We start from the raw sequence: 22,632 nt of genomic DNA on the forward strand, positions 1-22,632 counted from the left end.
CAATATAAGGTCTAAAACAAAAATTGTTTGATTGGCATAACTCAACCTATGCTAAATATACTGCCAGCCTTGAATATTCTTATTAATTTTAAAGAATGAAAAAAAAGTCCTTTACATTTAATATGTTCTGAATGATAAATTCTCTAAAAATGGATTCAAGTAGTTTCTAACTGCTTGATTTCATTTATTAAGAGGTTAAGAGTAAACAGATATATGTGTACATCCATATCAAAACGATGCACTTGTCGGCTGCTACATGTGTCTCATTTCACATAATAGCTAGGAATAAATACCAGACTCATCTCAAGTGGAGGTCACCTCAAATCATACCGAAGTCACTTGATTTAGGAATACAGAGAACATATTCCTAAACTATGTGATCTGGGGATATTTTGAAGTGACGTCCACTTTAGATGAGTCTGGTATTTATTCCTAGCTATTATGTGAAATGAGACACATGTAGCAGCCGACAAGTGCATCGTTTTGATATGGATGTACACATATGAATTTTAACAGTTTCATGATATACTGTGTGTATCACCATCTTTAAGTATTCAAAAACAAGCAAGTTATATTTAGTAGTCTTTGACCAAAAAACAATTCCTACCTACTTACCCTAAACTGTTATGCCAAACAAACAATTTATTTATGTAGACCTAACCTGTCAAAAACAAACAACTTTGCTTAAATTCCCAGCTCTAATTCAAAACGAAACTTAAGGACTTGAAGAACATATCCCAACCTTTGTCTTCATTTCAATGTAGAGATTTCACTTTGAGCCAAAATGGCCTCATCCCCAATGAAATAGTTCAATAACTCCCATTGAACAATCATAGCTCAAAATGTGACCTCAAGTTGCAGAATATATATGAGTTTTTGTACTCAAATCCATGGACGAAACAGACGCTTTCCAAACAGTCAAAGTCTCAGCATCACCTGATAATGAAGGCCGATTGTTCCATGAAATGCGATAGGCAAAACTGCTATGCACATACCCCATATCGCTTATACTGGTAGCGAATGGTCTGTAGTAGTCTGTGCTCAAATATGACCTTAATCTCCCACACAGGGAGTATGAATTTCAAAAGGGACTACCTGAATGGGTGATTCCATCTGAAATCTATACTCCTGTGTGGGAAATTCTTACATTAATAAAACACAAGATTGGAATATTCCATGCCTGTGTTCTCTAAGCGTACCTGAATTCTGCTGACACCGGTACATTGTTCAGACCTTGCGACAATGCTCATCTCACTTCTTTTGTGGACTGTACACTCACGTTATTTGCGCTATTTTTGAGTTCGCACACCCCCATAGGCAACATGCCATGTTTCCGCAGTATGGGGAAATAAATGTAATGTCTTCCATAGAGATGTATGGATTTCAATTGGAATAGCCCAATAGTCCTCTGCACTGACAGATTAGCATTAATGAGTTTTGTCCTGGTTTTGTTGAGTCATCACACAATGTTTATATCTTGACAGTAAATAAGACAGGTTTGGTTGGGTTGGTCTGTACACCTGTTTTGAAGAGTGCCTTGTGTATGACTGATGGGTCTATTGATGAGGATTGAGGTAACGAGTCTGATCTCATACCGGATGTAGGTAACTCCACATTGGAACGGCTGTATAATCTGAAAACATAACAACAACAAATTCTTTTAGTTTAGGTTGGTATTGAATTCAATTGTCAAGTTTCAGTTCAATTCTTATTTTTTGAATGGACATACTGCCACTGGTAAACATACTGTTAAAAATAATTCTGCAAGTGCAGTTGAGTCACACAATTTTCATGGACGCAAATATTTTTTCAGGAAATGAATAAATTAACCCTAACGCCCTAGCTGCTTTTTGGCGAGGGGGAAGGAAAGAAGAAAGGAAGAAAGAAAGAAGAAGAAGAGAAAACTTTTTTTCTCGGGTGCGGTTTTGAACCACCGACCCTTCGGGCGCCAGACATGTGCACAGGCCTACCTTGCCACGGGGGTGTAGCTTTGCCGGCCAAGCTTTCCGTGACCATATGACTGTTCTCATGATGACACAATCGCATCACGCGTGATACCTGCCTGTGCATATGCTTTGTGAACTGTGGTTTTTTGTTGTTTGGTACGGTTAGGGTTAATGAAATTTTCATGTTGCTCCAAATCACAAAAATTTAATGCCACCAAAATAGTGTGCTTCACACTATGCTGCACAAACAGACAAATGATGAAAGGGTTTTTTGTTTATTATTTTCTTATTTCCATCCATATCAGATGCATGAATCTCACTTGTTCATTCAATGTGAGTCTTCCATACTTGCTCATTTGCTTCCATTGTTAGTAGTGACTCTACAACCTCCGGGTCTAAAAAGGCCATTTTGCCCCATAATTTTCTGGGTTCCTGTAGGCTGTTGCAGAAAGCAGTGACTGTCTTTTGGAATTTGCAGGAGAGCATAGCTCTTCTAGAGCCTTCAAGGAGCTGTTTAGAGCATTTACAATAGAATATCAGGGGAGAATGGTCAACTAAGGAAAGCTAAAAATCACTCTCCTATATCAGATTTAAGGTAAGCAGAAGAGCGCAATTGCTCTCGCTCTCCTCAAAAGGCAGTCCCTGAGAAAGGTCTCATGGCCACCTTCATTTAGAGCTACTTATCTCAAATTATAAGAAATTTGTAAGCAGCATGGTTCCTTAACTATTACCATTTTGTAGGCATAGCAGAACTTCCAATTCAATTTGACGATCAATGAAACAAATTAAACCACTACTGCCCAAATTAGGCCTACTTACTTGAATCTATCACTAAGAGAAGATGGTTTCTGTGTAGCGGCAGAGGCTGCAGCTACCGTTGCTGCTGTAATCATGCCAGTCTTTGGTTTAGCCTGCTGCTGCACTTGCTGCACTGCCTCTGGTACTGTACTTGTGTCCAGCTTACACTGCATTGGTTGGCCATCTAATTCCCTATCATGGTATGTGGTAATTGCCTGTAATGCTTGTTCTCGCTTGATGTAGATGACCTCAGCCAGACCAGGTCGCACTAGTCTGGCTCTTGTGAGATTACCGATTGCGCCAAAAAGTTCCTGTGGGAAACAATAGGTACCGGTAAGCATTCATTTTAAGCATTAAGTATATATAGATCCCATTTTTACCTTCAAGAGGCAGTGATGTCAGTCAAGTTATCATTGGGCCCATATACAAATCACTGGTGTACATATGCACACGTTTAAAGACCTTGCATAAGCGGATATGCCCATGTGAAACAGCTGCCTCGACAAGAAGAAAGATGGTATATTGTAAAGATTCGCCTAATGGTGCAGATGGGCTACTTTAAATTTCACAAAATAGAGAGCTGCCTCCTCTGAAAATTTCCGCAAGAATTAAGTGTCTATGCCCTTTATTTGCTAGTGGGATTTTTGCAGGACTCTTTTATTTTGAACATAAAATAAGTGAGTCCATCAGCGCCATTAGGCGAATCTTTGTGGAATATGCTTAAAGCTGCAACAAACTTGTGCATTCACGTGTATTCATTGTGTGTCAAATCAATAACATGTAAGTTTCTTGTTTCTAGTCACACACTGTATATCACTTGAAAGTATTGATCTGTACATATATTTTTGCTTCCATCCCCCTTGTGTAATTTCAGAGCAAATGCTGTCATTTTTAATGAACTAGTTTATCAAGATCTAATGAACAGGACACAAAATTTACAACAAGACCTCACAGTAAGGGCACACATAGACCAAACAATGGATTAATAAAAGCCCTAGAATTACGGCTGGATGAATTAAAAGCTGACCTTTTTGCCCCCATCAGTGTATAAAAAATGAGAGTACATTTTGTATAACGACGCCTTGCACATAGACCTTTGACCAAGTTGGTGAAGTACAGCATGTCTGGCAATGCCGATTCAACCAGAACCAGAACTCTGCAACTGGGCTATTCCAGTTGGAATCCACACACCCTATGAAAGACATGACTTAATCTCCCACACAGGGGGTGTAGATTTCTAATGCATTCAACCATTCAGGTAACCCCATTTGAAATTCACACTCAATGTGTGGAAGATTAAGATCATGTCTTCCATAGGGACATGGATTTCAGCTGGAATAAAACATTGTGGGCAAGGCTAATTCCAGCTGATATCGCAAAGTACAATTCTGCACACTTCCAAGCAAATCATACACAATTTTGTAGCAGTTCACAACATCAAATATGCTGACTACCATTACCAGATTACCTCACCAATCAATCATGAATACCCAAAGTAATATTTTGTACACAGAATGGGCTATTCCAGTTGAAACCCATATCCCCTATGGAAGACATGACCTTAATCTGCCATACAGGGAGTGTGAATTTCAAACGAGTTCCCTGAATGAGTGGCTCCATTTGAAATCTACCCCCCATGTAGAAAATTAAGCTTATGTCTTCCATAGGGAGGGTGGATTTCAACTGGAATAGCCCTATAAACCAAGAGCTTACCTTAATATCTTCCTCTGTGACTACAGGATGTAAATTACTAATAATAATTCTTGTTCCTTGTACAGCTGGTGGGGTGCTTATTCTTGGTCTTGGTGCAGACACTCTATCCAGAGCACTAATCCTCTGCAAAAATATACAATATGTGATGGCATGAAAACTGGTCTTGGAAAAATACAAACTGAAAACCATGTTTTTCACCATTTTCTTTGAATTTGATTCAGAAATAGGCAAAAAAAAAAACCCACGGAAAACAATAACAAAACACACTGAAATCGGCTAAAATGCCAAAATTTTTCATGCCTGGATATATGAATGATATATCCAAAGATGCATATGGAAAGCTTATTAAAATGGGAACCGAACCATTTCTTGAAAAATAATAAATATAGCTTTAAAACAAGGCCTAGAAAATAATTGTTTGATTGGCATTTACAAAAAAAAAATAAAATAGGGTAGGTCGGTTGGCATTAAAAAAAAAAAAATTTTACACACATTTTAAGCAGTAAATTGCATATGAAACATTTTTATTTCTTTTTTTTTTTTTAAATTTCTTTCTTTCTTTTTTTAAATTTTTTTAAATTTTTTTGAAAAAAAAAAAAAAAAAAAAGTCTAGGGTCAGGCCTATTTTTAGGGTCGGTCAGGTTACGCCAAACAAACAATTTTTTTTAGGCCTAATACCACTAACTGCATGGCAGAAATTGTACATTTTCCAGATACTGATTTTCTAATAACAAACTTCCATGAGTACAGATGAGTTAGATTGCGCATGTTAACAACTTAACACCGCATACTTCGTGGTAGCTCAGACACTGCCTGGATACAAAATCGTTCTGTGTGGTTGGTCGACTTAAATAAACACTTGTGGACCCCCAGGTTGCCTTCAAATGTGCATGTTCTGTCCAAGAATTAATTATAGTAGACACTAGTTCACTTTCAGCTTTTAAATTGGTATACTGCTAGACTGAGTAGACTCTGGTCCATGCCTCTATAGGCCAACCAGTCCCCACCAGCTTTATTCTCCAATCATGGGAAAGATTGAGCTTGCTTGGAATTGTCATGGACAAAGAACTTACAGCTTCTTGTCTGATTTATGTGTACAAAACTCAAGGAACTGAATCTGATCCTGGCTGTGAAGGTTTATTGTGAGTGGGTGCTTTTTAGCAGCAACTCTTCAAGGGTTTACATGGCATGTCTTTTATCTCATTGCAAGATAGAGTGAATTTCTGTGGCACTGAATCCATTTCTTTAAAATCTTCTGACTCGCCTACAATTATCCCAAATAAGTGCAATACCAATATTTTCAAGCAAACATTCCAACTCCTGGAATAATCTCCCTGCTGATGTTAGGAACGTTCAAATTTTCAAATGTTTCAAATCTGAGCTCCTTAATCACTACATCTCAAATTAACCTGTCAGTATCCATAAATAAATTCATCAGGATTGTTCATAATTCACAATATGCAAATGTTTCTTCTGTGCAGGTCCAGAAATATTTCGGTATGGAAGTCTTAGGCATGCCTCAGTGGCATTTCGTGCTGCACCGTGGTACTTTCTCAAACTGACGCCACCAACGTCAAGTTCCAGCAGGAAACAGACGAGGAGTGCGAGAGTTGATCAGTCAATTTGATATGGTGCTACGGTGTGGTACATGGCATCATTGGGGTGTGTAAGGGACCTTTGTGCCGAGGTGTTTTTTGGATTTGTACGGGGGAACATTTTCAAATTGTGAACTTATCAGTATACCTACTTTGTGCAATTTCACTAATGCTTATTGAATTATGCGATGTCTTTACCCTATATTTGGCAACTCAATTAGTATTATATTGTATTTTTAATGTATTTTATAGTGTTTTTTAAATGTGTTTATAATTATGTACTGTGTAATTTTAGTTCTTTTATTTTGGTGTGTGTATAAGGGACCCCATCTAGTGGGCCTGTTCGGGGTTGCCCTTTTGCACCACACACCGCATTTTGATATTTTTATGTGCAATAAAGGTATTAAACTAAACTAAACTAAACTAAACTAAACTAAACCCCCTGTATTGTGTTGTGTTAAATGGTTTATAGAGTGACGTGTGGCCACAGTGATCAGTAGCAAGTTGTTATGTGTGCTGACATTAGCCATTTCACATTCTCCGCACAACTCTGCAGGGAAATTTAGCATCCGCACAATTTCCCCACAAAACGTGCTACTTTTTCCCACACAATATGCCATTTTCCCCACCTATATATGTAAGGGCTCATATTGAAATTCCCTTACATAGGAAGGTGTGCGCCATCCTGCAGCTTTCCTGAGCTAGCCGCCTTTTGTTAAAATCCTGGGCAGGGTGTATCACTGATGCATATAATCCATCCGTTTTATGACCGAGCTTTCCTGAGGCGCACGCTTAGCGAGGGAATCCTGCCTTCTTTCTGTGTGAAAACGTGGTAGGTAGGGTATTTCAATATGAGCCCTAAACAGGTTGTCACTGGGGGCTCACTCTAGTGATTGCACTTCCTGATTCTAATTCTAGATTCTTTGTTTTTGTTTCTACGAAGCTTGCTTCGGTGCTCCTTCAAGAAGAGGAATTTACGTGCAACTACTACGATGCTATCATGGGGTAATGGAAGTCAAAATATTTATGTAAAATAAAATAATTTTGCGACCGACCGATCCATTTTTGAACCAAATGTAACCGGAATTCAAAATAATTTTTGTAAAATAAAATATTTAAAGAAACGAAGCTCAGACAAACTGGCATTATATTAAAGGAGAGAAAAAATCAGAACAGTTCGGATTCGAACCAGCGTGCACTAACGATTACATGTCGTATAGCTCACCACCACACGCCACAACAGCTCATGGCGGATCTACCGGCGAATTGAACATGTAATGATTTTATTCTCTCGAAAATGTCTCACGGCCAATGTAATTTTAATTATAATTAGAGAGGTCGGCCTATCTGCTGTGTCCTGGCAGAACATCAGTCAATATGAGACATTAAATATTAAATGCGAGGATCCAGAGGATACATGCCTGAGAAAATATATAATAATTAAAGAAACAAAGCTCAGACAAACTGGCATTATATTAAAGGAGAGAAAAAATCAGAACCGTTCGGATTCGAACCAGCGTGCACTAACGATTACATGTCGCATAGCTCACCACCACACGCCACAACAGCTCATGGCGGATCTACCGGCGAATTGAACATGTAATGATTTTATTCTCTCGAAAATGTCTCACGGCCAATGTAATCTTAATTATAATTAGAGGGCGGCCTATCTGCTGTGTCCTGGCAGAACATCAGTCAATATGAGACATTAAATATTAAATGCGAGGATCCAGAGGATACATGCCTGAGAAAATATATAATAATTAAAGAAACGAAGCTCAGACAAACTGGCATTATATTAAAGGAGAGAAAAAATCAGAACCGTTCGGATTCGAACCAGCGTGCACTAACGATTACATGTCGTATAAAATAAAATATGTTATCAACTCGCAGCATGTTCCAGCGAAGACACAAGTTACCTGAAACAGTCTTATTTAATTCTCTTCTTTTTTTTGTTTTAACATGTTAAAACATGTTAAAACAAGTACTTACAGGAGCAGCAGGGGGAAGGACTGGTGGAGGTTTGATGCGCGCTATTCCTGATGTTGGTGGCGTCACTCTTGCCATCATCTCTCGTTTCACTTTAGCTGGTAGCACATAATCTTCTAATGGTTCTGATTTCACTGGTACAGGAGCGGCTCTTCTCTGCAGAAAGTATTCAAAAAACAAACCAGTATACCAAAATATAAACAAGACTTCAAATTGACAGACAGAACTTATTATAGTTTATTAAGTAAAGGATGAAAAAGTAGTAGCACATAGGTTAGCAGCATGGATATTGATATTGTACTCTGTCATTATGATATTTGCTTAAAAAGTTACATTTTCAGAGTCTTTATTGAGCAGCAATGTAGCATGCAACACCATCACAGCTTCTTCAAACGCAGCGCTAAAATGAAGATGGTGTGGTATGGTGTCGTAAACTACATTAATTGTTGTTCAACAAAGACTCTGAAAAAGTAACTTGAAAGCAAATGGCATGTACCATATTTACTCTATTAAATGCCCCACGGGCCTTGCAATTTCCAAAACGGGGGCGTTTATTAGAGGTCATTTTTACAACGATAAATCCTGAAAAAATTATTAGGTCAGCTTAAAAATCACAGCAAAATGACAAACTATGAACTTACAGTCTGTCCACTTAGAAGTACAAACCAAATCTGTGGCATCGGGGGTCGATGCTTTGCATCACACGCGAGCGCGACGCGACGCGTAAAGAGAGTGGTGCACAAATCGCGGAGCAGTTGGCGCGCCAAAGAAGTATTACACTGAAATAATTATTCTCATACCTCCAGTTTCCGAGGTCTATTTACTTTGTACTTCTATGTGGACAGACTATAGGATCAATGACTTCCAGTTGAACCGGTTCACTTCCGGATTTTGCGATGTCATTTTCAACCGTTATCAATCCTGTGTGGACCGTGGAAAGCTTACTTACACAAGAAAGCATGAAAAATTTAGCATGTTTTAAACATCTTGGTTGAAAACAATGGTGGGGGGGGATTTAATAGAAGGGGGCGACTAAAAGAGGAAATATGGTTGTAACCATTTGAAATGAATTGAATTAGACCTGCTTGTGTCTACATACATGAGTTATGTATACATTTACTGTGTCAGAATGAATGGCATCCATCTTAAGCTAGGTTAATTGAAATGCATACTTCTTCCACATGTAAAATTGGATCTTCTTGATTCATTGAGGTATATCACTTTTTGAAACTTAACGAGTATGTTTTGTCCTGCGTTTGCTAGTGATGTCAGCACTTTTTCACTGTTGCTCCGCAAGTGTGTCAACAAACTGCCCTTGTACTCACTGTTATACTCTTGGGATTAGGTTAGCATGTGTTCAATAAGATGACCAGCAAAATACACACCTACATCACTACCTGACTTGAGGTGGAAAGTATACATGTTAAACTAACATTGTCAGAGTAAGTTGCATTAACCCTAACCTGCCAGGGTTTTTTGGCAATGGGAAGGGAAAGAAGGAATAAAGAGAGAAAACAAAGAAAGAAGTTGCTTGCTCCGGGTGGGATTCGAACCTGAGACCCCCCCCCCCGCGTCATCACACCACGTGGGATGCACGTACGAACAGTGCATATATCAAGTATTCAAGTAGTATTTTGTAGTACTTGGGCATGTTAGGGTTAAGTTATCAAACTTACTTATTAATAAAAGCATTTCTTCCAAGACTGGAAAAAATGCATTTCCTGGTAGGAAAGTCATAACAACACATCCCACAAGTTGTATATTTCTTTATTTGAGGACACAAAAAAATCTTCCAATGCCAAAATTACCTAACAAGGAGCTTCTAGAAAGATACAATCTAAATTATTTTACAATTATGTTTTGTTTGTGTCATATGATGTAAACTTTTTCTCCCTGCAATTACCTTTAATGTAGCAGATTGGTTAACTGTAGTTATTTTCAGGCCACCACCCTGGCCTATGCCCACGGTGTTACCAGTCTTTTTTGTGAGTGATATCACGTTTCCACCTTTATTTTTCTTAAAACCTTGTTGCTGATGTTGCTGTTGTGGTCTAGATGCCTGTGGATTTTTGATTGTAATTTGAGTAGGTGCTGGCTGAATATGCTGTGCCTGGGCTCCTGGGTTTCGAATTGTCACTTGTGTCAAGCCAAGCTGATGATGTTAAAACAGAGAATAATTCATGTTAGCACTCTTTTACAATGGTTCAAAATAAATAAGAGATTCAGAGATGTTAGTGGGGTCTGTCAAAACTTCCTGAGCATTTTGTGAACTGTAGAAATTTCGTTTCACAGCACTTGCAAGAATCAATCTTGATTCTTGCAGAATAAATTTGCGGGAATCATTTGATTCCCTGTTTACGAGAATCTTTGCGAGAATCGATTCTCTGATTCACGCCGAAATTCTGACCCTGCATACTAAATATGTAAATTGCCATTCCACTCACCAAATTAAATGTTGATACAAGCAATTTTGACATTATGGTCTTGTCTCCCCAACACTGATTGATGGGCAATGGGAGAGGGAAGGGGAAAGTTTGTACTTCTCATCAAATATAGTTACGGTAATACCGTCACTCTACTAGCATACGGGCAAAAAAGAGTTCCAACACTTAAAGTGTGCCAACTATATTTTCAAATATTTGCAGGATATCGAATTCACTGAAGGGGTATAACACAACCCTTTAACAACTTAATGATACTATTGTATGCCATTAGCTTCAGAAACATACCTACATGTATGATCATCAATTTCCTGAAAATCCATCTGGTCCTTGGACAGGTGGCCAAGGGCTTGCATGCGGTATTGAACAATTAGGGGGTTTGGCTTGTTCTATGATGAATTATCATCATCCAATTTCAGAAATGCACAAAGTAATTCATTTTTTTCCCATTTCCAGATTTTTTTGGCCAAATTTCCGGAGGATTTACATTCCTTTATGATGCGATGTGCAAGTTAGTGCTACGTCTGCCCACGTTTACATTTCACATTCACGAATTACTTACATTTCCCATGTTTCTTGAGATCTGTCCCTGTTGTCCAGGTTGTTGCTGTTGTTGTTGTTTCTGCTTAGGACCCACATTGGTGACGCCCTCACCACTAAAGCGTCTCTTGGCATTCAACTTGACCCTGGCATCAGTCTGCTGAGCTTTCTTATTCAGCTTCAGCCGTGCATCAGTTTGTCTTGCCTTCATATTGAGTTTATCCCTAGCGTCTGGGAGTTGCACGGAAATACTTTGCTGAGGCCTGAACGTGGCCTGTCTAGCCAAGGATTGGTTTACTTGTGTACCTGATGGCATGGCAACATTTTGTGGGTTCTGTTTGATGATAGTGTTTCCACCACCACCTCGTCCTCCTCTAAATCCACCTCTACCTTTACGGAATCCCCCTCCTCTGCCTCCTTGCATACCTCCTCTACTTAGCATGCCCCCACGAGCTCCTCGCATGCCTCCACGTGCTCCTCGCATGCCTCCACGAGCTCCTTTCATGCCTCCACGAGCTCCTTGCTGCACACCACCTTGTGCAACAATTCTGCCTCCTCCACCCCTCATGCCACTACCACGTCTATTCCCTCTACCTCGGCCCCTGGAATGAGAAAAGAAACATCTTTAGAAGTTAAGCATAAAACCCACAAAGCTTTCATTGGTGAAAAATCTTCTTTTAATCTTGCACTGGACACAACCGTTGTCAGTACTATAATGCAGAATGTCACATCATCAAAAGCCATCGGCGACCCACTGCAGGGTGAAGGCCTCTCCAACATGATGCCACCCAGAGTTCATGGCCCAAATTTCTGAGCCGTAAATTTACTACTGGTAATGAATTTCCAAAATGGCACCGGGTGCGCGATTTCCCTATGCTGAGAGCGGCTGAATATTGCGCATGCTCAGGTAAGGAATGCTCACATACCTAGCTAGCTAGGCTATCGCACGCATCGGTCATCATCAGACGTGGTCTAATTCTGCATAAAACCGGGCCACATTATTTCTATCTACTGCGCATTCAAATTGCTTTGTATTGCATTGTAAAATTCATTTGTGTCCATGCTAATTATGTTTACACAACATGAACTCACATGTTTTCAGGCAAATTCACCGATAATAGGTGATCAAAAGCGATCGGAATGTTACAAAAGTACAGATCACATTCAGCTTACTTCATATGAGATGATCTTTGAAAAAATACGGCATAATTTGTCATGGTGCTTGCGGAATGCCATGCAGTAAAATATTAAAACGTTGCGGCAATTCATGATTGACAACTAAAAATCGGCGTGTCGTTCGTATCCTCCGTTGTCAATTTCTTATCTACTCACTAATCCTCACAAAAAAGCTTTGTGTTGATTACGTAATGTGTGGAGGCAAATTGCAATACCGTATTTCGTCGAATAGTCGCCCCCCCCTCAAATAAACGCCCACCACCACTTTTTTCAACCAAGATGTTTCAAAAAATCCGATATTTCCATCTTGTGTAGTAAGCTTACCAAGTTGCTCACATGGTCGCGAGTAGCAGCAATAAATGGCGAAAATCTGCATCCGAACCCGGAAGTGAACCAAAAGTCAGTGTCAAAAGGTCATAGTTTGTCATTTTAGCGTGACTTTTAAGCTTACCTAATGATTTTAACGGGAATTTTCGTGCTAAAAATGACCTCTAATAAACGCCCCCCCCCTTGGGAAAATGTAACGTCCCCGGGGTGTTTATTCGACGAAATACGGTAAGTACAATGATTGACTGAAATAATGAGTAGGGCGGGCTCCGGGGCGGGTTTCTTCTTCGTCTTACGTAACAGTATTGTTCTCCAAAAAAACCCGGAAGCTCGTTGTTTGGCGTTCTAGCTGAAATACAGCAAGATAATGTAAGATCTATGTAGCTTGTAGGTATGCTAGGTGAATTCAAATTTGCCATCAAACTGCATCATTTTACATATCAAATTAAAGTAAAGAAAGCCAAAACTGAAAACATTTTTGTCATAGCACTTTCCGTAACAAAGTTACATCTTGTCAAAGATTGACTTTCATCAAAAAGATTCTGCTAGCAAAATTCCCCAAAACGGCATTTAGTTTCTAGATCTTAGTCTCATGGTGATAGCACTTAGCAGCTTTTTTAATGGAACTGCTATCAAAATCCTCTAAAATTCCATAATGCGACTTGATTATCACCCAAAAAATCATATATTTGGGTCAAGTGAAGTATAGAAAACATATTTATGTAGGTTTCCTTCACCGACCTGTTCTCGAAAAAAATTCAAATTTCTATGTAAATATGCATTGTGTTTGGGCCCCGGTCTCTGCGAATTTCGCTGACTAGCAAATGTGTTAAGGTTTGCCTGGGATACCTACTATATGTAAACCTGTATTTTATAGGTATGCTAAATTTGCCATCAAACTGCATCATTTTACATATCAAATTAAAGCCCTTGAGTAAAGAAAGCCAAAACTGAAAACATTTTTGTCATAGCACTTTCCGTAACAAAGTTACATCTTGTCAAAGATTGACTTTCATCAAAAAGATTCTGCTAGCAAAATTCCCCAAAACGGCATTTAGGGGTGTTTCTAGATCTTAGTCTCATGGCGATAGCAGCTTTTTTTTAATGGAACTGCTATCAAAATCCCTCTAAAATTCCATGTGCGACTTGATTATCACCATAAAAAAATCATATATTTGGGTCAAGTGAAGTATAGAAAACATATTTATGTAGGTTTCCTTCACCGACCTATTCTCGAAAAAAATTCAAATTTCTATGTAAATATGCATACGGCGAATTTCGCTGACAAGCAAATGTGTTAACTAAGGTTTGCCTGGGATACCTATATTTTAGCTAGAGTATCTCTAGTCCGAGGTGCTCTGACGATAACACTCCGATCGCCAGGCAATCTACGTTAGTAACGTCAGAGAAGGACTACGTCCAGATTGGGAGGGATAATTGACTGCAAACAAATTGCCCCATTTTCTTTTACTTACTTGCTATGGCTTCCACGGTCTCATGTGGTCTCCTCCATCATATGAATATTTAGAGCTACGTTTTAAAATCTCATTATGTCTAAGTCCGTAGTATTTTAACGATAATCACAGGCACTAAAATTGTTTGAATTCGTCGGTAAAATTTTTGCATTAGTGCCATCACGCATGCGCAGAAGAATGGACTTTCCCAAGGACATCCCTGGGCGATATCGTATATTCGTTTCATTCACACTCAGGCATGCACAGTCACGTCACGTATAGCCACTCAAGTTTATCCTTTTAATCTTAATTTAAAATTGCCTTAGGATTTTAATATTAAGATATTCCCTTTTGTAATTATTATAATTATATTCTTTATATTATAATTATATTCTTTGTTTTTTTGTTTTTTATGTGGGTTAAGTATTTTTGACTGTGATATTTTTGGGTTTTTTTTTTTCCTGATTGGGCCTACTTAAAATAAAATTAGGTTCGCACTTCGGCCCCGTCCCTCTTTTTTGGTGCCGCAAAAAAAAATTATGCCACTTTTGGAAAAAATAAATATTTTCAAGAGTCGTCCGTGTCGAAATTCTGACATGAATAGGCCTAAGCCTCTTTTCCCCCGGCCGACTTTCTGCCATTAACTGATTAATAAAATATCATCGCGATATAGGCCTATGCACAAGTAGGCCCTATTTATGAAAACAGCGTGCAGCAGGACTCTTAATATTGAGTATGCCTACAACAAGTGAAAACCACTGAACTATTTTGTGTAAAAATTAAAGCCCCCCCCCAAAAAAAAACCATTCGCACAAATAGTCGCATATAAACCCGCCAAAATGGTAAAAATGCTTATTAAATCGGTGTTGTTGTCGAACTAATCCTCCTAAAGCTCGTATTAAAAAGACAAGTAATAAAAAGTTAACTAAATGTTAAAAATGATGTAGGCCTAGGCCGAAAAATTGTGTAGGCCTATCATTTTCTTGTCCTAGACACTCAACGATAAACCACTATCAAGTATGAATAATAGACTGTTAATTGTCCAAATAAATCAATTTATAACGTTGAGGAAGTTGTTCATTTTGTCATTTTGTATAACAAAATTAAAATAACTAACCTGGCAGATTTCAGGATCATATTCCAAGATTTATTTTCTCATGCCGCGCTCGCCCAGGCCTGCATGTTATGCCGTCAAGAAAATCAACCCTAGGCCTACATTTTTCAACATCCAATATAATTCCAATGTGATAAATAGTGAACGTTGCATTGAAGATGAGGATGCTTGGACGATACAGATATTAAGCACATGTTAAATGGGGGTGGGGTATGGGGATGTCCCAGTTTGTTTAACAAGGGCAATTATTATTTGGCCAAACAATTTTGGTCATCTGAGGTCAAATTAGTAAAAACTATCATATGGGCATGAAACTTGATAGGTGTAGAGTCAACATTTAGAGCCAAAATTTTGGAAGGTCATTTTGGGGTCACCAGAGGTCATCTGAGGTCAAATGAGTAAAACTGTCATATGGGCATGAGACTTGGTTTGTACAGTCAACATTTAGAGCCAACTTTTGTGAAGGTCATTCCAGGGTCACCAGAGGTCATTGGAGGTCAAATTATTAAAAACTGTCATATGGGCATGAAACATGTTGGGTACAGTCAGCATTTAGAGCCAATTTTTTGAAGGTCATTTCGGGGTCACCAGAGGTCATTGGAGGTCAAATTATTAAAAACTGTCATATGGGCATGAAACTTGGGTGTATACAGTCACCATTTAGAACCATATTTTGGTATGGTCATTTGGAGGTCACCAGGGACCATATGAGGTCAAATTAATAAAATGTTGTATTGGCATGAATTCTCTGTCGAGATTTGATCCGCAACTAAACAAATTGGTTTGATTTGCACTTATGGATTTCAGGTTCAAGTCATTAACTGTTTTGACTGCGTGATATCATCAAAATATGGGGTATAATTTGCACTGTCCATGAAATTTTGATAAAAGGGTACTTGGGAAAATGCGATATAAGTTTATGTCAATATCAAGTGTCATTGAAAAGGGTGTTTGAAATTCTTGTCATTGAAAACCACAAAAAAGTGGTTGTTTTTGGCAAAATTTTGTCCTCGATAATGCATGAAAAGTTGGGGTAAATTTGATGAAAAATAAATTTTTGCCAGGCTTATTGATAATAATCGTATGGTAGGCCTACTGCATATCATATGGATTCCCCACATCTCTTCTCTTTCCCTCCTCTCTCTCTCTCTCTCTCTCTCTCTCTCTTTTGTCCTCTCGCTCCCTCCTTGTTTTCTCTTTTTTCTTTTTTTACTAGGGGGCGGGGTACCAAATAGGCAATTTTTTTTTAATTGGCAATTCCCCCCTGCCCCGGGCACCGCACGCCACTGGTTCCCCCTCTCAACTTGGAGATAGCACTTTACCCATAATTTGTTTATGTCATCTATGGTACATGTAGTGTACAAAATCGCCCCCACCCCGCCTTGGACAAAAATCCACTCTTTCAAAATCAGCACCCCCAAATGAAATCCTGCGTACGGGCCTGATGAGGGGATCTAACAAAATAACAAAATAAGGGGCTGTGCAACAATTATGAGCCCTGGGGAGGTCTGAAAATCGTGGGGAAGGGGGAAAACAGTACGGAAACGCTTTACTATGCAAATTTTCCTGCTCGCTACACTCGCAACATAATTCTAGACCATTTAAGGTTTGCAAATTTGGCATGTTCAAAGGGGGGGAGCAAAGATTTTTTGGCGGCCCGAGGGGGGGAAGCAATTTTTTGCAGGCCGAGATGGGGGGGGGTATGGCGGGCGTTTGGAAATTTTACCCGAGGGGGGCTCATAATTATTGCACAGCCCCTAAAAGAGGCCTCCTCCTTCTTCCAAGCATAATTGTTTACGCTAAAACGTATTATTATGGGCATTTATTTTGCGATAATAAATGATAAATAGAAAGCCACTCTTCAGGGTTTTTTTATCGAAAACCGGATGAGAAACTTGTTTTTATTTTACTTGGTCTAATTTATTTAATCCAAAATAAATAAAGACATAAACATAAATAAATAACAGTTAATAAATCATAGTAATAAAAACACTGCTTCCTCATAAATAAATAGATTTATAAAATGGGAAAACAAAATTAAATAAGAAGAAAAGAAAATGCACAAATATTCACATAATTAAAAGTAAATACTTAGTATAGGCCTAAATAAAGATATGATGATGATAAGGGCTATTTCATTATAAATGACACGTTCACAAAAATGGCTTTTATCATATCTGGTTGATATAATTAGGGTGATAATGCAGTGTTATTAACTTAATTCTAAGTATGCCACAAACTACAAGCTACATGAGCATTTTTACAGAATTCTGTCTATTTTTTGTATAAAAAATTGCCAAAAGGTACATTTTTAACCCAATTTTGGAGTCCCATTTCATTTTGCCCATGTATTCTGAATTAATTCTTTGAAAAATTAGGTACATTCTATGGCAATGTGCTTGTTGCAATGAAAATATGATATGTGTGGAACATCATGCAAGTTGAATGGTGAAAATTGGTGCAAAATGTTAAAATTCAGTAGATTCTTGCAAAATTGGCATTTTACGTTAAATAAAAAAATGAGTGTCCTCTCCAATTCATGCCTCCATTTTTGTTAACATTAAAGAGGAAATATAAACCCTTACCCTACCTGTATAATCTGTGTTATATTACCAATTGATGGGACAGGGCACTGATTGAGGAATTCATTTATTTTACATACAGTAGACCACTTGTTCTTGATACCACAGTTCCGCGTTAAAAATTGTCCTCTCCAGAACTGAAGTTAATTACTAATTGTTGAAATAAGAAGGATTATATCATAGAATGTGAAATTTGTAGAGGAAGAGTGGTCTTCCTTCTACCAAGGTGGCACATGATTTGGTATTTGTTGCATTTTTGCAAGCCTGTATCCACGATTCTGTTTGCAATTTAACAAATGTCCTCTCCAGCACAATTATGTCATTTCCATGAATTGGTAAACAAACTAAAAAATAAAAATTTCAAAGAGCCAAACCCACAAGAAATTTTTGCATTTTATTGCAAATTATGCTTACAAACCACTTTAGTGTTCAAATTGTTGTCCAGTTGTTGAGAACACATATGATATTATTCTGCATTGAACTTCGGTTAGCTAAAAATTGCAATATTCCTAATTTAACCAGAATATTAACCCTGTTTGTACTGGATTTTAAATGCTGGGGATCTTTTATGCAATAATATTGATGCAATAATATTGATGCAGCTATTTCTAAAGTTAAAGTATGCTTTATTATGTGTTAAAAATGTGTCCTATCCAGAACAAATGACACAGGAGGGTCTTTTATTTTAGGTTTTCCATGACTAGTACAACAGATTGACGAGAATACTCACTTATGCATCAGTGTAGCTATTGGGCAGGACAAAATGACTATTTCATGAATTTTTCATGTGAAGATAAAGTTTATCCTTAAAATATGTAGTAATTTTGCACCATTTATCTGGATTAGCATCAATTTACTAATTGTTTTATATTGAAACTGGCATATTTAAGACACTGAAGTGTAAAGGAACATACAACAATTATTGCAGACTAAATATGAATAAGTATGAACCCAATGTTGGTTACATATACTCTTTCAAAGTTGTGTATTAAATTGTTTAAAAAATGTCCCTCCAGACGGCAGCTATGTTTTACACAGCAAAAATTCAATTTAATTTTTTAATGGTTCCTGAGGGTTTGACGCTCTAATATTTTGAGAATTATTGACACACCATCTGAACTTTGAAATGATAATGAATTTGCATGAAATAAATGAGTTTGAATTTTGACCCCTTTTGGGACTCAATGTTGTCATTTATAATGAAATAGCCCATAATATGATAATAATAATAATAGTAATAATATTAATAACAATAACAATAATAATAATAAAAATAATAATAATATAAAGAAAACAGTAAATATTTATACATGAATATATAAAATATGTGAATACCTATCCCAAGAAATAATTCATTTACATTACTACATTTGTATAACACTGCTATTTCAATTTAATCAGCTAAAAAAACCAAAAAAAAAAAAAACATGTTCGATCTTTTTGTGATATCGCCCAACCCTAAACTCAAAACCAGGAAGTACATGTAACTTGACAAAATGGATCGTTCGTGACAGTGCAAGATATAACCAAGCTAATATAACTTAAATTTCTACTCATAAGAGGAAATACTTTCTTTAAAGGCCATGGATGACTTATAAAAATATATGAAACAACTACTGGAGCAAGGCAGGAGGTGAGCATGAGGTTTCGAATAAATCGGTTACAGACATGAAATACCTGCTTGGCGATGCCCGGTATGGGCTTATACTATAATACGTAGCGTTGTAGTAGGCCAGTGGGACAACGAAAACGCTACGTGAACGAGCTAGAGTATCTCGAGCTAGTCATAATAATGATAATGTCAATGATTCATGAAGAAGTAAGATTACATATGATATTATTTATATTGTTCTAAAAAAAACCTGGGTTTTCCACCTATGGCGCCCTAGCTGAAATACAGCAAGATAATGTAACATAGTAAATGCAAACTGTATTTTGGATAGGGTATCTTAGCTCGAGATACTCTAGCTAAAATACAGGTTTACATTTACTATCTTACATTATCTTGCTGTAGGTATCACAGGGAAACCTCAGTTAACACATTTGTTAGTCAGTCAAAATGGCCTAATCCGGCAATACAAATTTACATTGAAATTAAAAAGAAGCTTTTTAAGAAGGAAACCTTCATAAATATGTTGTCTATACTTCACTTGACCCAAATATATGATTTTTTTGGTGATGAGAGACTACGCACATGGAATTTCAGAGAGATTTTGATAGCAGTTCCATTAAAAAAGGTGCTATCGTCATGAGACTAAGATCTAGAAACACCCCCGTAATGCTGTTTTGGGGAATGTTGCTAGCAGAATCTTTTTGATGAAAGTCAATCTTTGACAAGATGTAACTTTGCTACGGAAAGTGCTATGAAAAAAAGGTTTTCAGTGTTGGCTTTCTTTACTCAAGGGCTTTAATTTGATATATAAAATGATGCAGTTTGTTGGCAAATTTGAATTCACCTGGCATACCTACTTGCTGTATTTCAGCTAGAGCTCCAAACGACAAGCTTCCGGGTTTTTTTGGAGAACAATACTGTTACGTAAGATGAAGAAGAAACCCGTCTCACATGAAGTAAGCTGAATGCGATCTGTACTTTAGTAACATTCCGATCGCTTTTGATCACCTATTATCGGCGAATTTGCTTGAAAACACGTGAGTTCATGTTGTGTAAACATAATTAGCATAGACACAAATGAAATTACGATGCAATACAATGCAATTTGAATGCGCAGCAGATCTATAGAAATAACGTTGCCCGGTTTTATGCAGAATTAGACCCTGTCTGGGGTTAGTTCACCACGTAAACTTATGGCTCAAAATTCGGACCGCTCGCCAATAAGTTTACTGCTTTCTATGTTTTGAAATTTGTTGACGTTTTAACGATCCCCGATCGCTTATTTTAGACGTGTCACGTCACATGCATAACGCTGGTGGGTATCAACCAAACTTCAGAAAAAAAAACCTCGATCGCCGATAACGATGTGATATGGGACTTACATAGGATTACACAGAGATATTTCTTGCCAAAATTTGACCATTTCTAGGCAAGTTGGCCCTACTTTGTCTGCGTTATATGAAAAAGGACAGTCTTAAGTAAGTATAAGCAGGGTCTTAGCCAGAAATCAGAAACCACCCGTCCAAGCAGATACCATAATTTGACCCTCAAATATAAAACAACTTGTCTACACCCATGGAAGGGTCACTGGGGTTAAATATGTCCTGATTGGCCTTTACATGTCACTCTGAATTAGTCTCAAGTTCATATAACCTTAAAATCATCTGTTTTAGCTCTATCACATCTGTAAAATCCATTAAATCCATCCGTCTAAAATTAGATTAGCCCGTCTTAAAGACGGGTGGACGCATGGCTGGCTAAGACCTTGAGTATAAGTGCAACGCTTTGATGTTTTGGGAGACTGGGAGGGTTCAGAACAAAAAAATGATGGAGCCTATTCTTGACTGTGTAATATTCCTTCAACCAGTTGCCGTGCGGTAACAGTCTTATACGATGGACAGATAGTATCAGTTTGTGAATGAGGATTGAGGACATCGTATAAGTTCCTTGTACTATAGTAAGAATTCCAATTGAATGAACGCAGCTTTTAACAGCTGCACTCGATCCAACCGCGATCGTATATTGCGTATTTCAAACTATAACGCTGAACGCACGACGACCTTGGATAGGCCTACAATGCTATCCAATCACGAGTGCGCTGGCCTGATCTGATTCACCTCCGCGTTACTCCCGCACAGTCGCACACGCTGGCGTATATCGCGCAGTGTACGCAAAAATTCGTCACGCTATTGAAAGCTGCGTTCATTCAATTGGAATTCCCACTTAGTCTGGGGTATCTCGAGCTAGCTGAGCCTGCTGCAGTGCCGTACTATTACGTAGGTATGCTAGGTGAATTCAAATTTGCCATCAAACTGCATCATTTCATATATCAAATTAAAGCCCTTGAGTAAACAAAGCCAAAACTGAAAACCATTTTTTCATAGCACTTTCCGTAGCAAAGTTACATCTTGTCAAAGATTGACTTTCATCAAAAAGTTTCAGCTAGCAAAATTCCCCAAAACGGCATTTCGGGGGTGTTTCTAGATCTTAAGTCTCATATGATAGCAGATTTTTTTTAATGGAACTGCTATCCAAATCCCTCTAAAATTCCATGTGCGGGTGACTTAGCTTATCACCATAAAAAATCACATATTTGGGTCAAGTGAAGTATAGAAAACATATTTATGTAGGTTTCTTTCTTCGGGCACTTGTTTTAAATTTCTATGTAAAAATGCATTGACATTGTCGGCGAATTTGGCTGACTAGCAAATGTGTTAACTAAGGTTTGCCTGGGTTACCTATATTACGCTGACTTTCAGATTCAAGCGAGGAGGGCGATTTCGACCTCCTGGTTTGTTTACAAACAGAGAGGTAGACAAAAAACCGTTCCGCTTGTCCAAACACTCAGTCAAGTATCAGAAGGATGGTCCACAGCGCGATTCACGTAACCTGAATAGGGATTAAAAAGCTGTCACGTAGAACCATGTGCTTCTATTGTCCAATTTGCCATCAAGATTTCATATGGAAACAGTTCAGACCCAGTACACGATCATGTCAGAAATTAATATTTTGTTCTGGGTCTGATTATTCGGACTAAGCCTGCTGGTGCAAAATTCCGCAACCTTGCAAAATAGACAAACCATTTTCAAAGGCACGGAAACCACATTCATCTAATTAGAACTGCAAAAATCAATGATAAATATGATTCTTCAACTTTGAAATATAAAATTACCCTGCCTACCTTCCTCTATTCCCAGAGGTCCCGAAATTTCCTTCCAAAATAATATCATCCAGCGACTTGTACACGTCCGCCATTTTAGTTGTTGCTATTTGATGGTTTTCAATTTTGTACTCGATCTCCGAATAATCAACGTAGAGAATAAAAAACGGGAACCTACACTTTGC

At 38.0% G+C, this 22,632-nt stretch overlaps 1 protein-coding gene across 1 annotated transcript; it reads right to left on the reverse strand.

The window, feature by feature from the left end:
- Positions 1-1,051: 1,051 nt before the first annotated feature.
- LOC140151232 (uncharacterized) lies at positions 1,052-22,557 on the reverse strand. The gene is made up of 7 exons (XM_072173499.1): positions 22,469-22,557; positions 11,045-11,624; positions 9,945-10,193; positions 8,045-8,197; positions 4,458-4,580; positions 2,766-3,055; positions 1,052-1,633 (listed from the first exon to the last, which is right to left on the reverse strand). The coding sequence occupies exons 1-7, from the start codon at positions 22,540-22,542 to the stop codon at positions 1,471-1,473; spliced, it is 1,632 nt and encodes a 543-aa protein (XP_072029600.1). The 5' UTR covers positions 22,543-22,557; the 3' UTR covers positions 1,052-1,470.
- Positions 22,558-22,632: the final 75 nt, after the last annotated feature.

The sequence above is a fragment of the Amphiura filiformis genome, chromosome 4 (assembly GCF_039555335.1).
Source record: "Amphiura filiformis chromosome 4, Afil_fr2py, whole genome shotgun sequence".
NCBI classification, from domain to species: Eukaryota; Metazoa; Echinodermata; class Ophiuroidea; order Amphilepidida; family Amphiuridae; genus Amphiura; species Amphiura filiformis.

Excerpts from the sequence above, each read along its gene's own strand:
- LOC140151232 (XM_072173499.1), bottom strand. The coding sequence starts at position 22,542 with ATGGCGGACGTGTACAAGTCGCTGGATGATATTATTTTGGAAGGAAAT. Across the intron at positions 10,194-11,044 it reads TCTCAAGAAACATGGGAAAT|CTTGGCTTGACACAAGTGAC; the intron begins GTAAGTAATTCG and ends TAACATCATCAG. Across the intron at positions 4,581-8,044 it reads TCCTTCCCCCTGCTGCTCCT|AGGATTAGTGCTCTGGATAG; the intron begins GTAAGTACTTGT and ends ATATTTTTGCAG.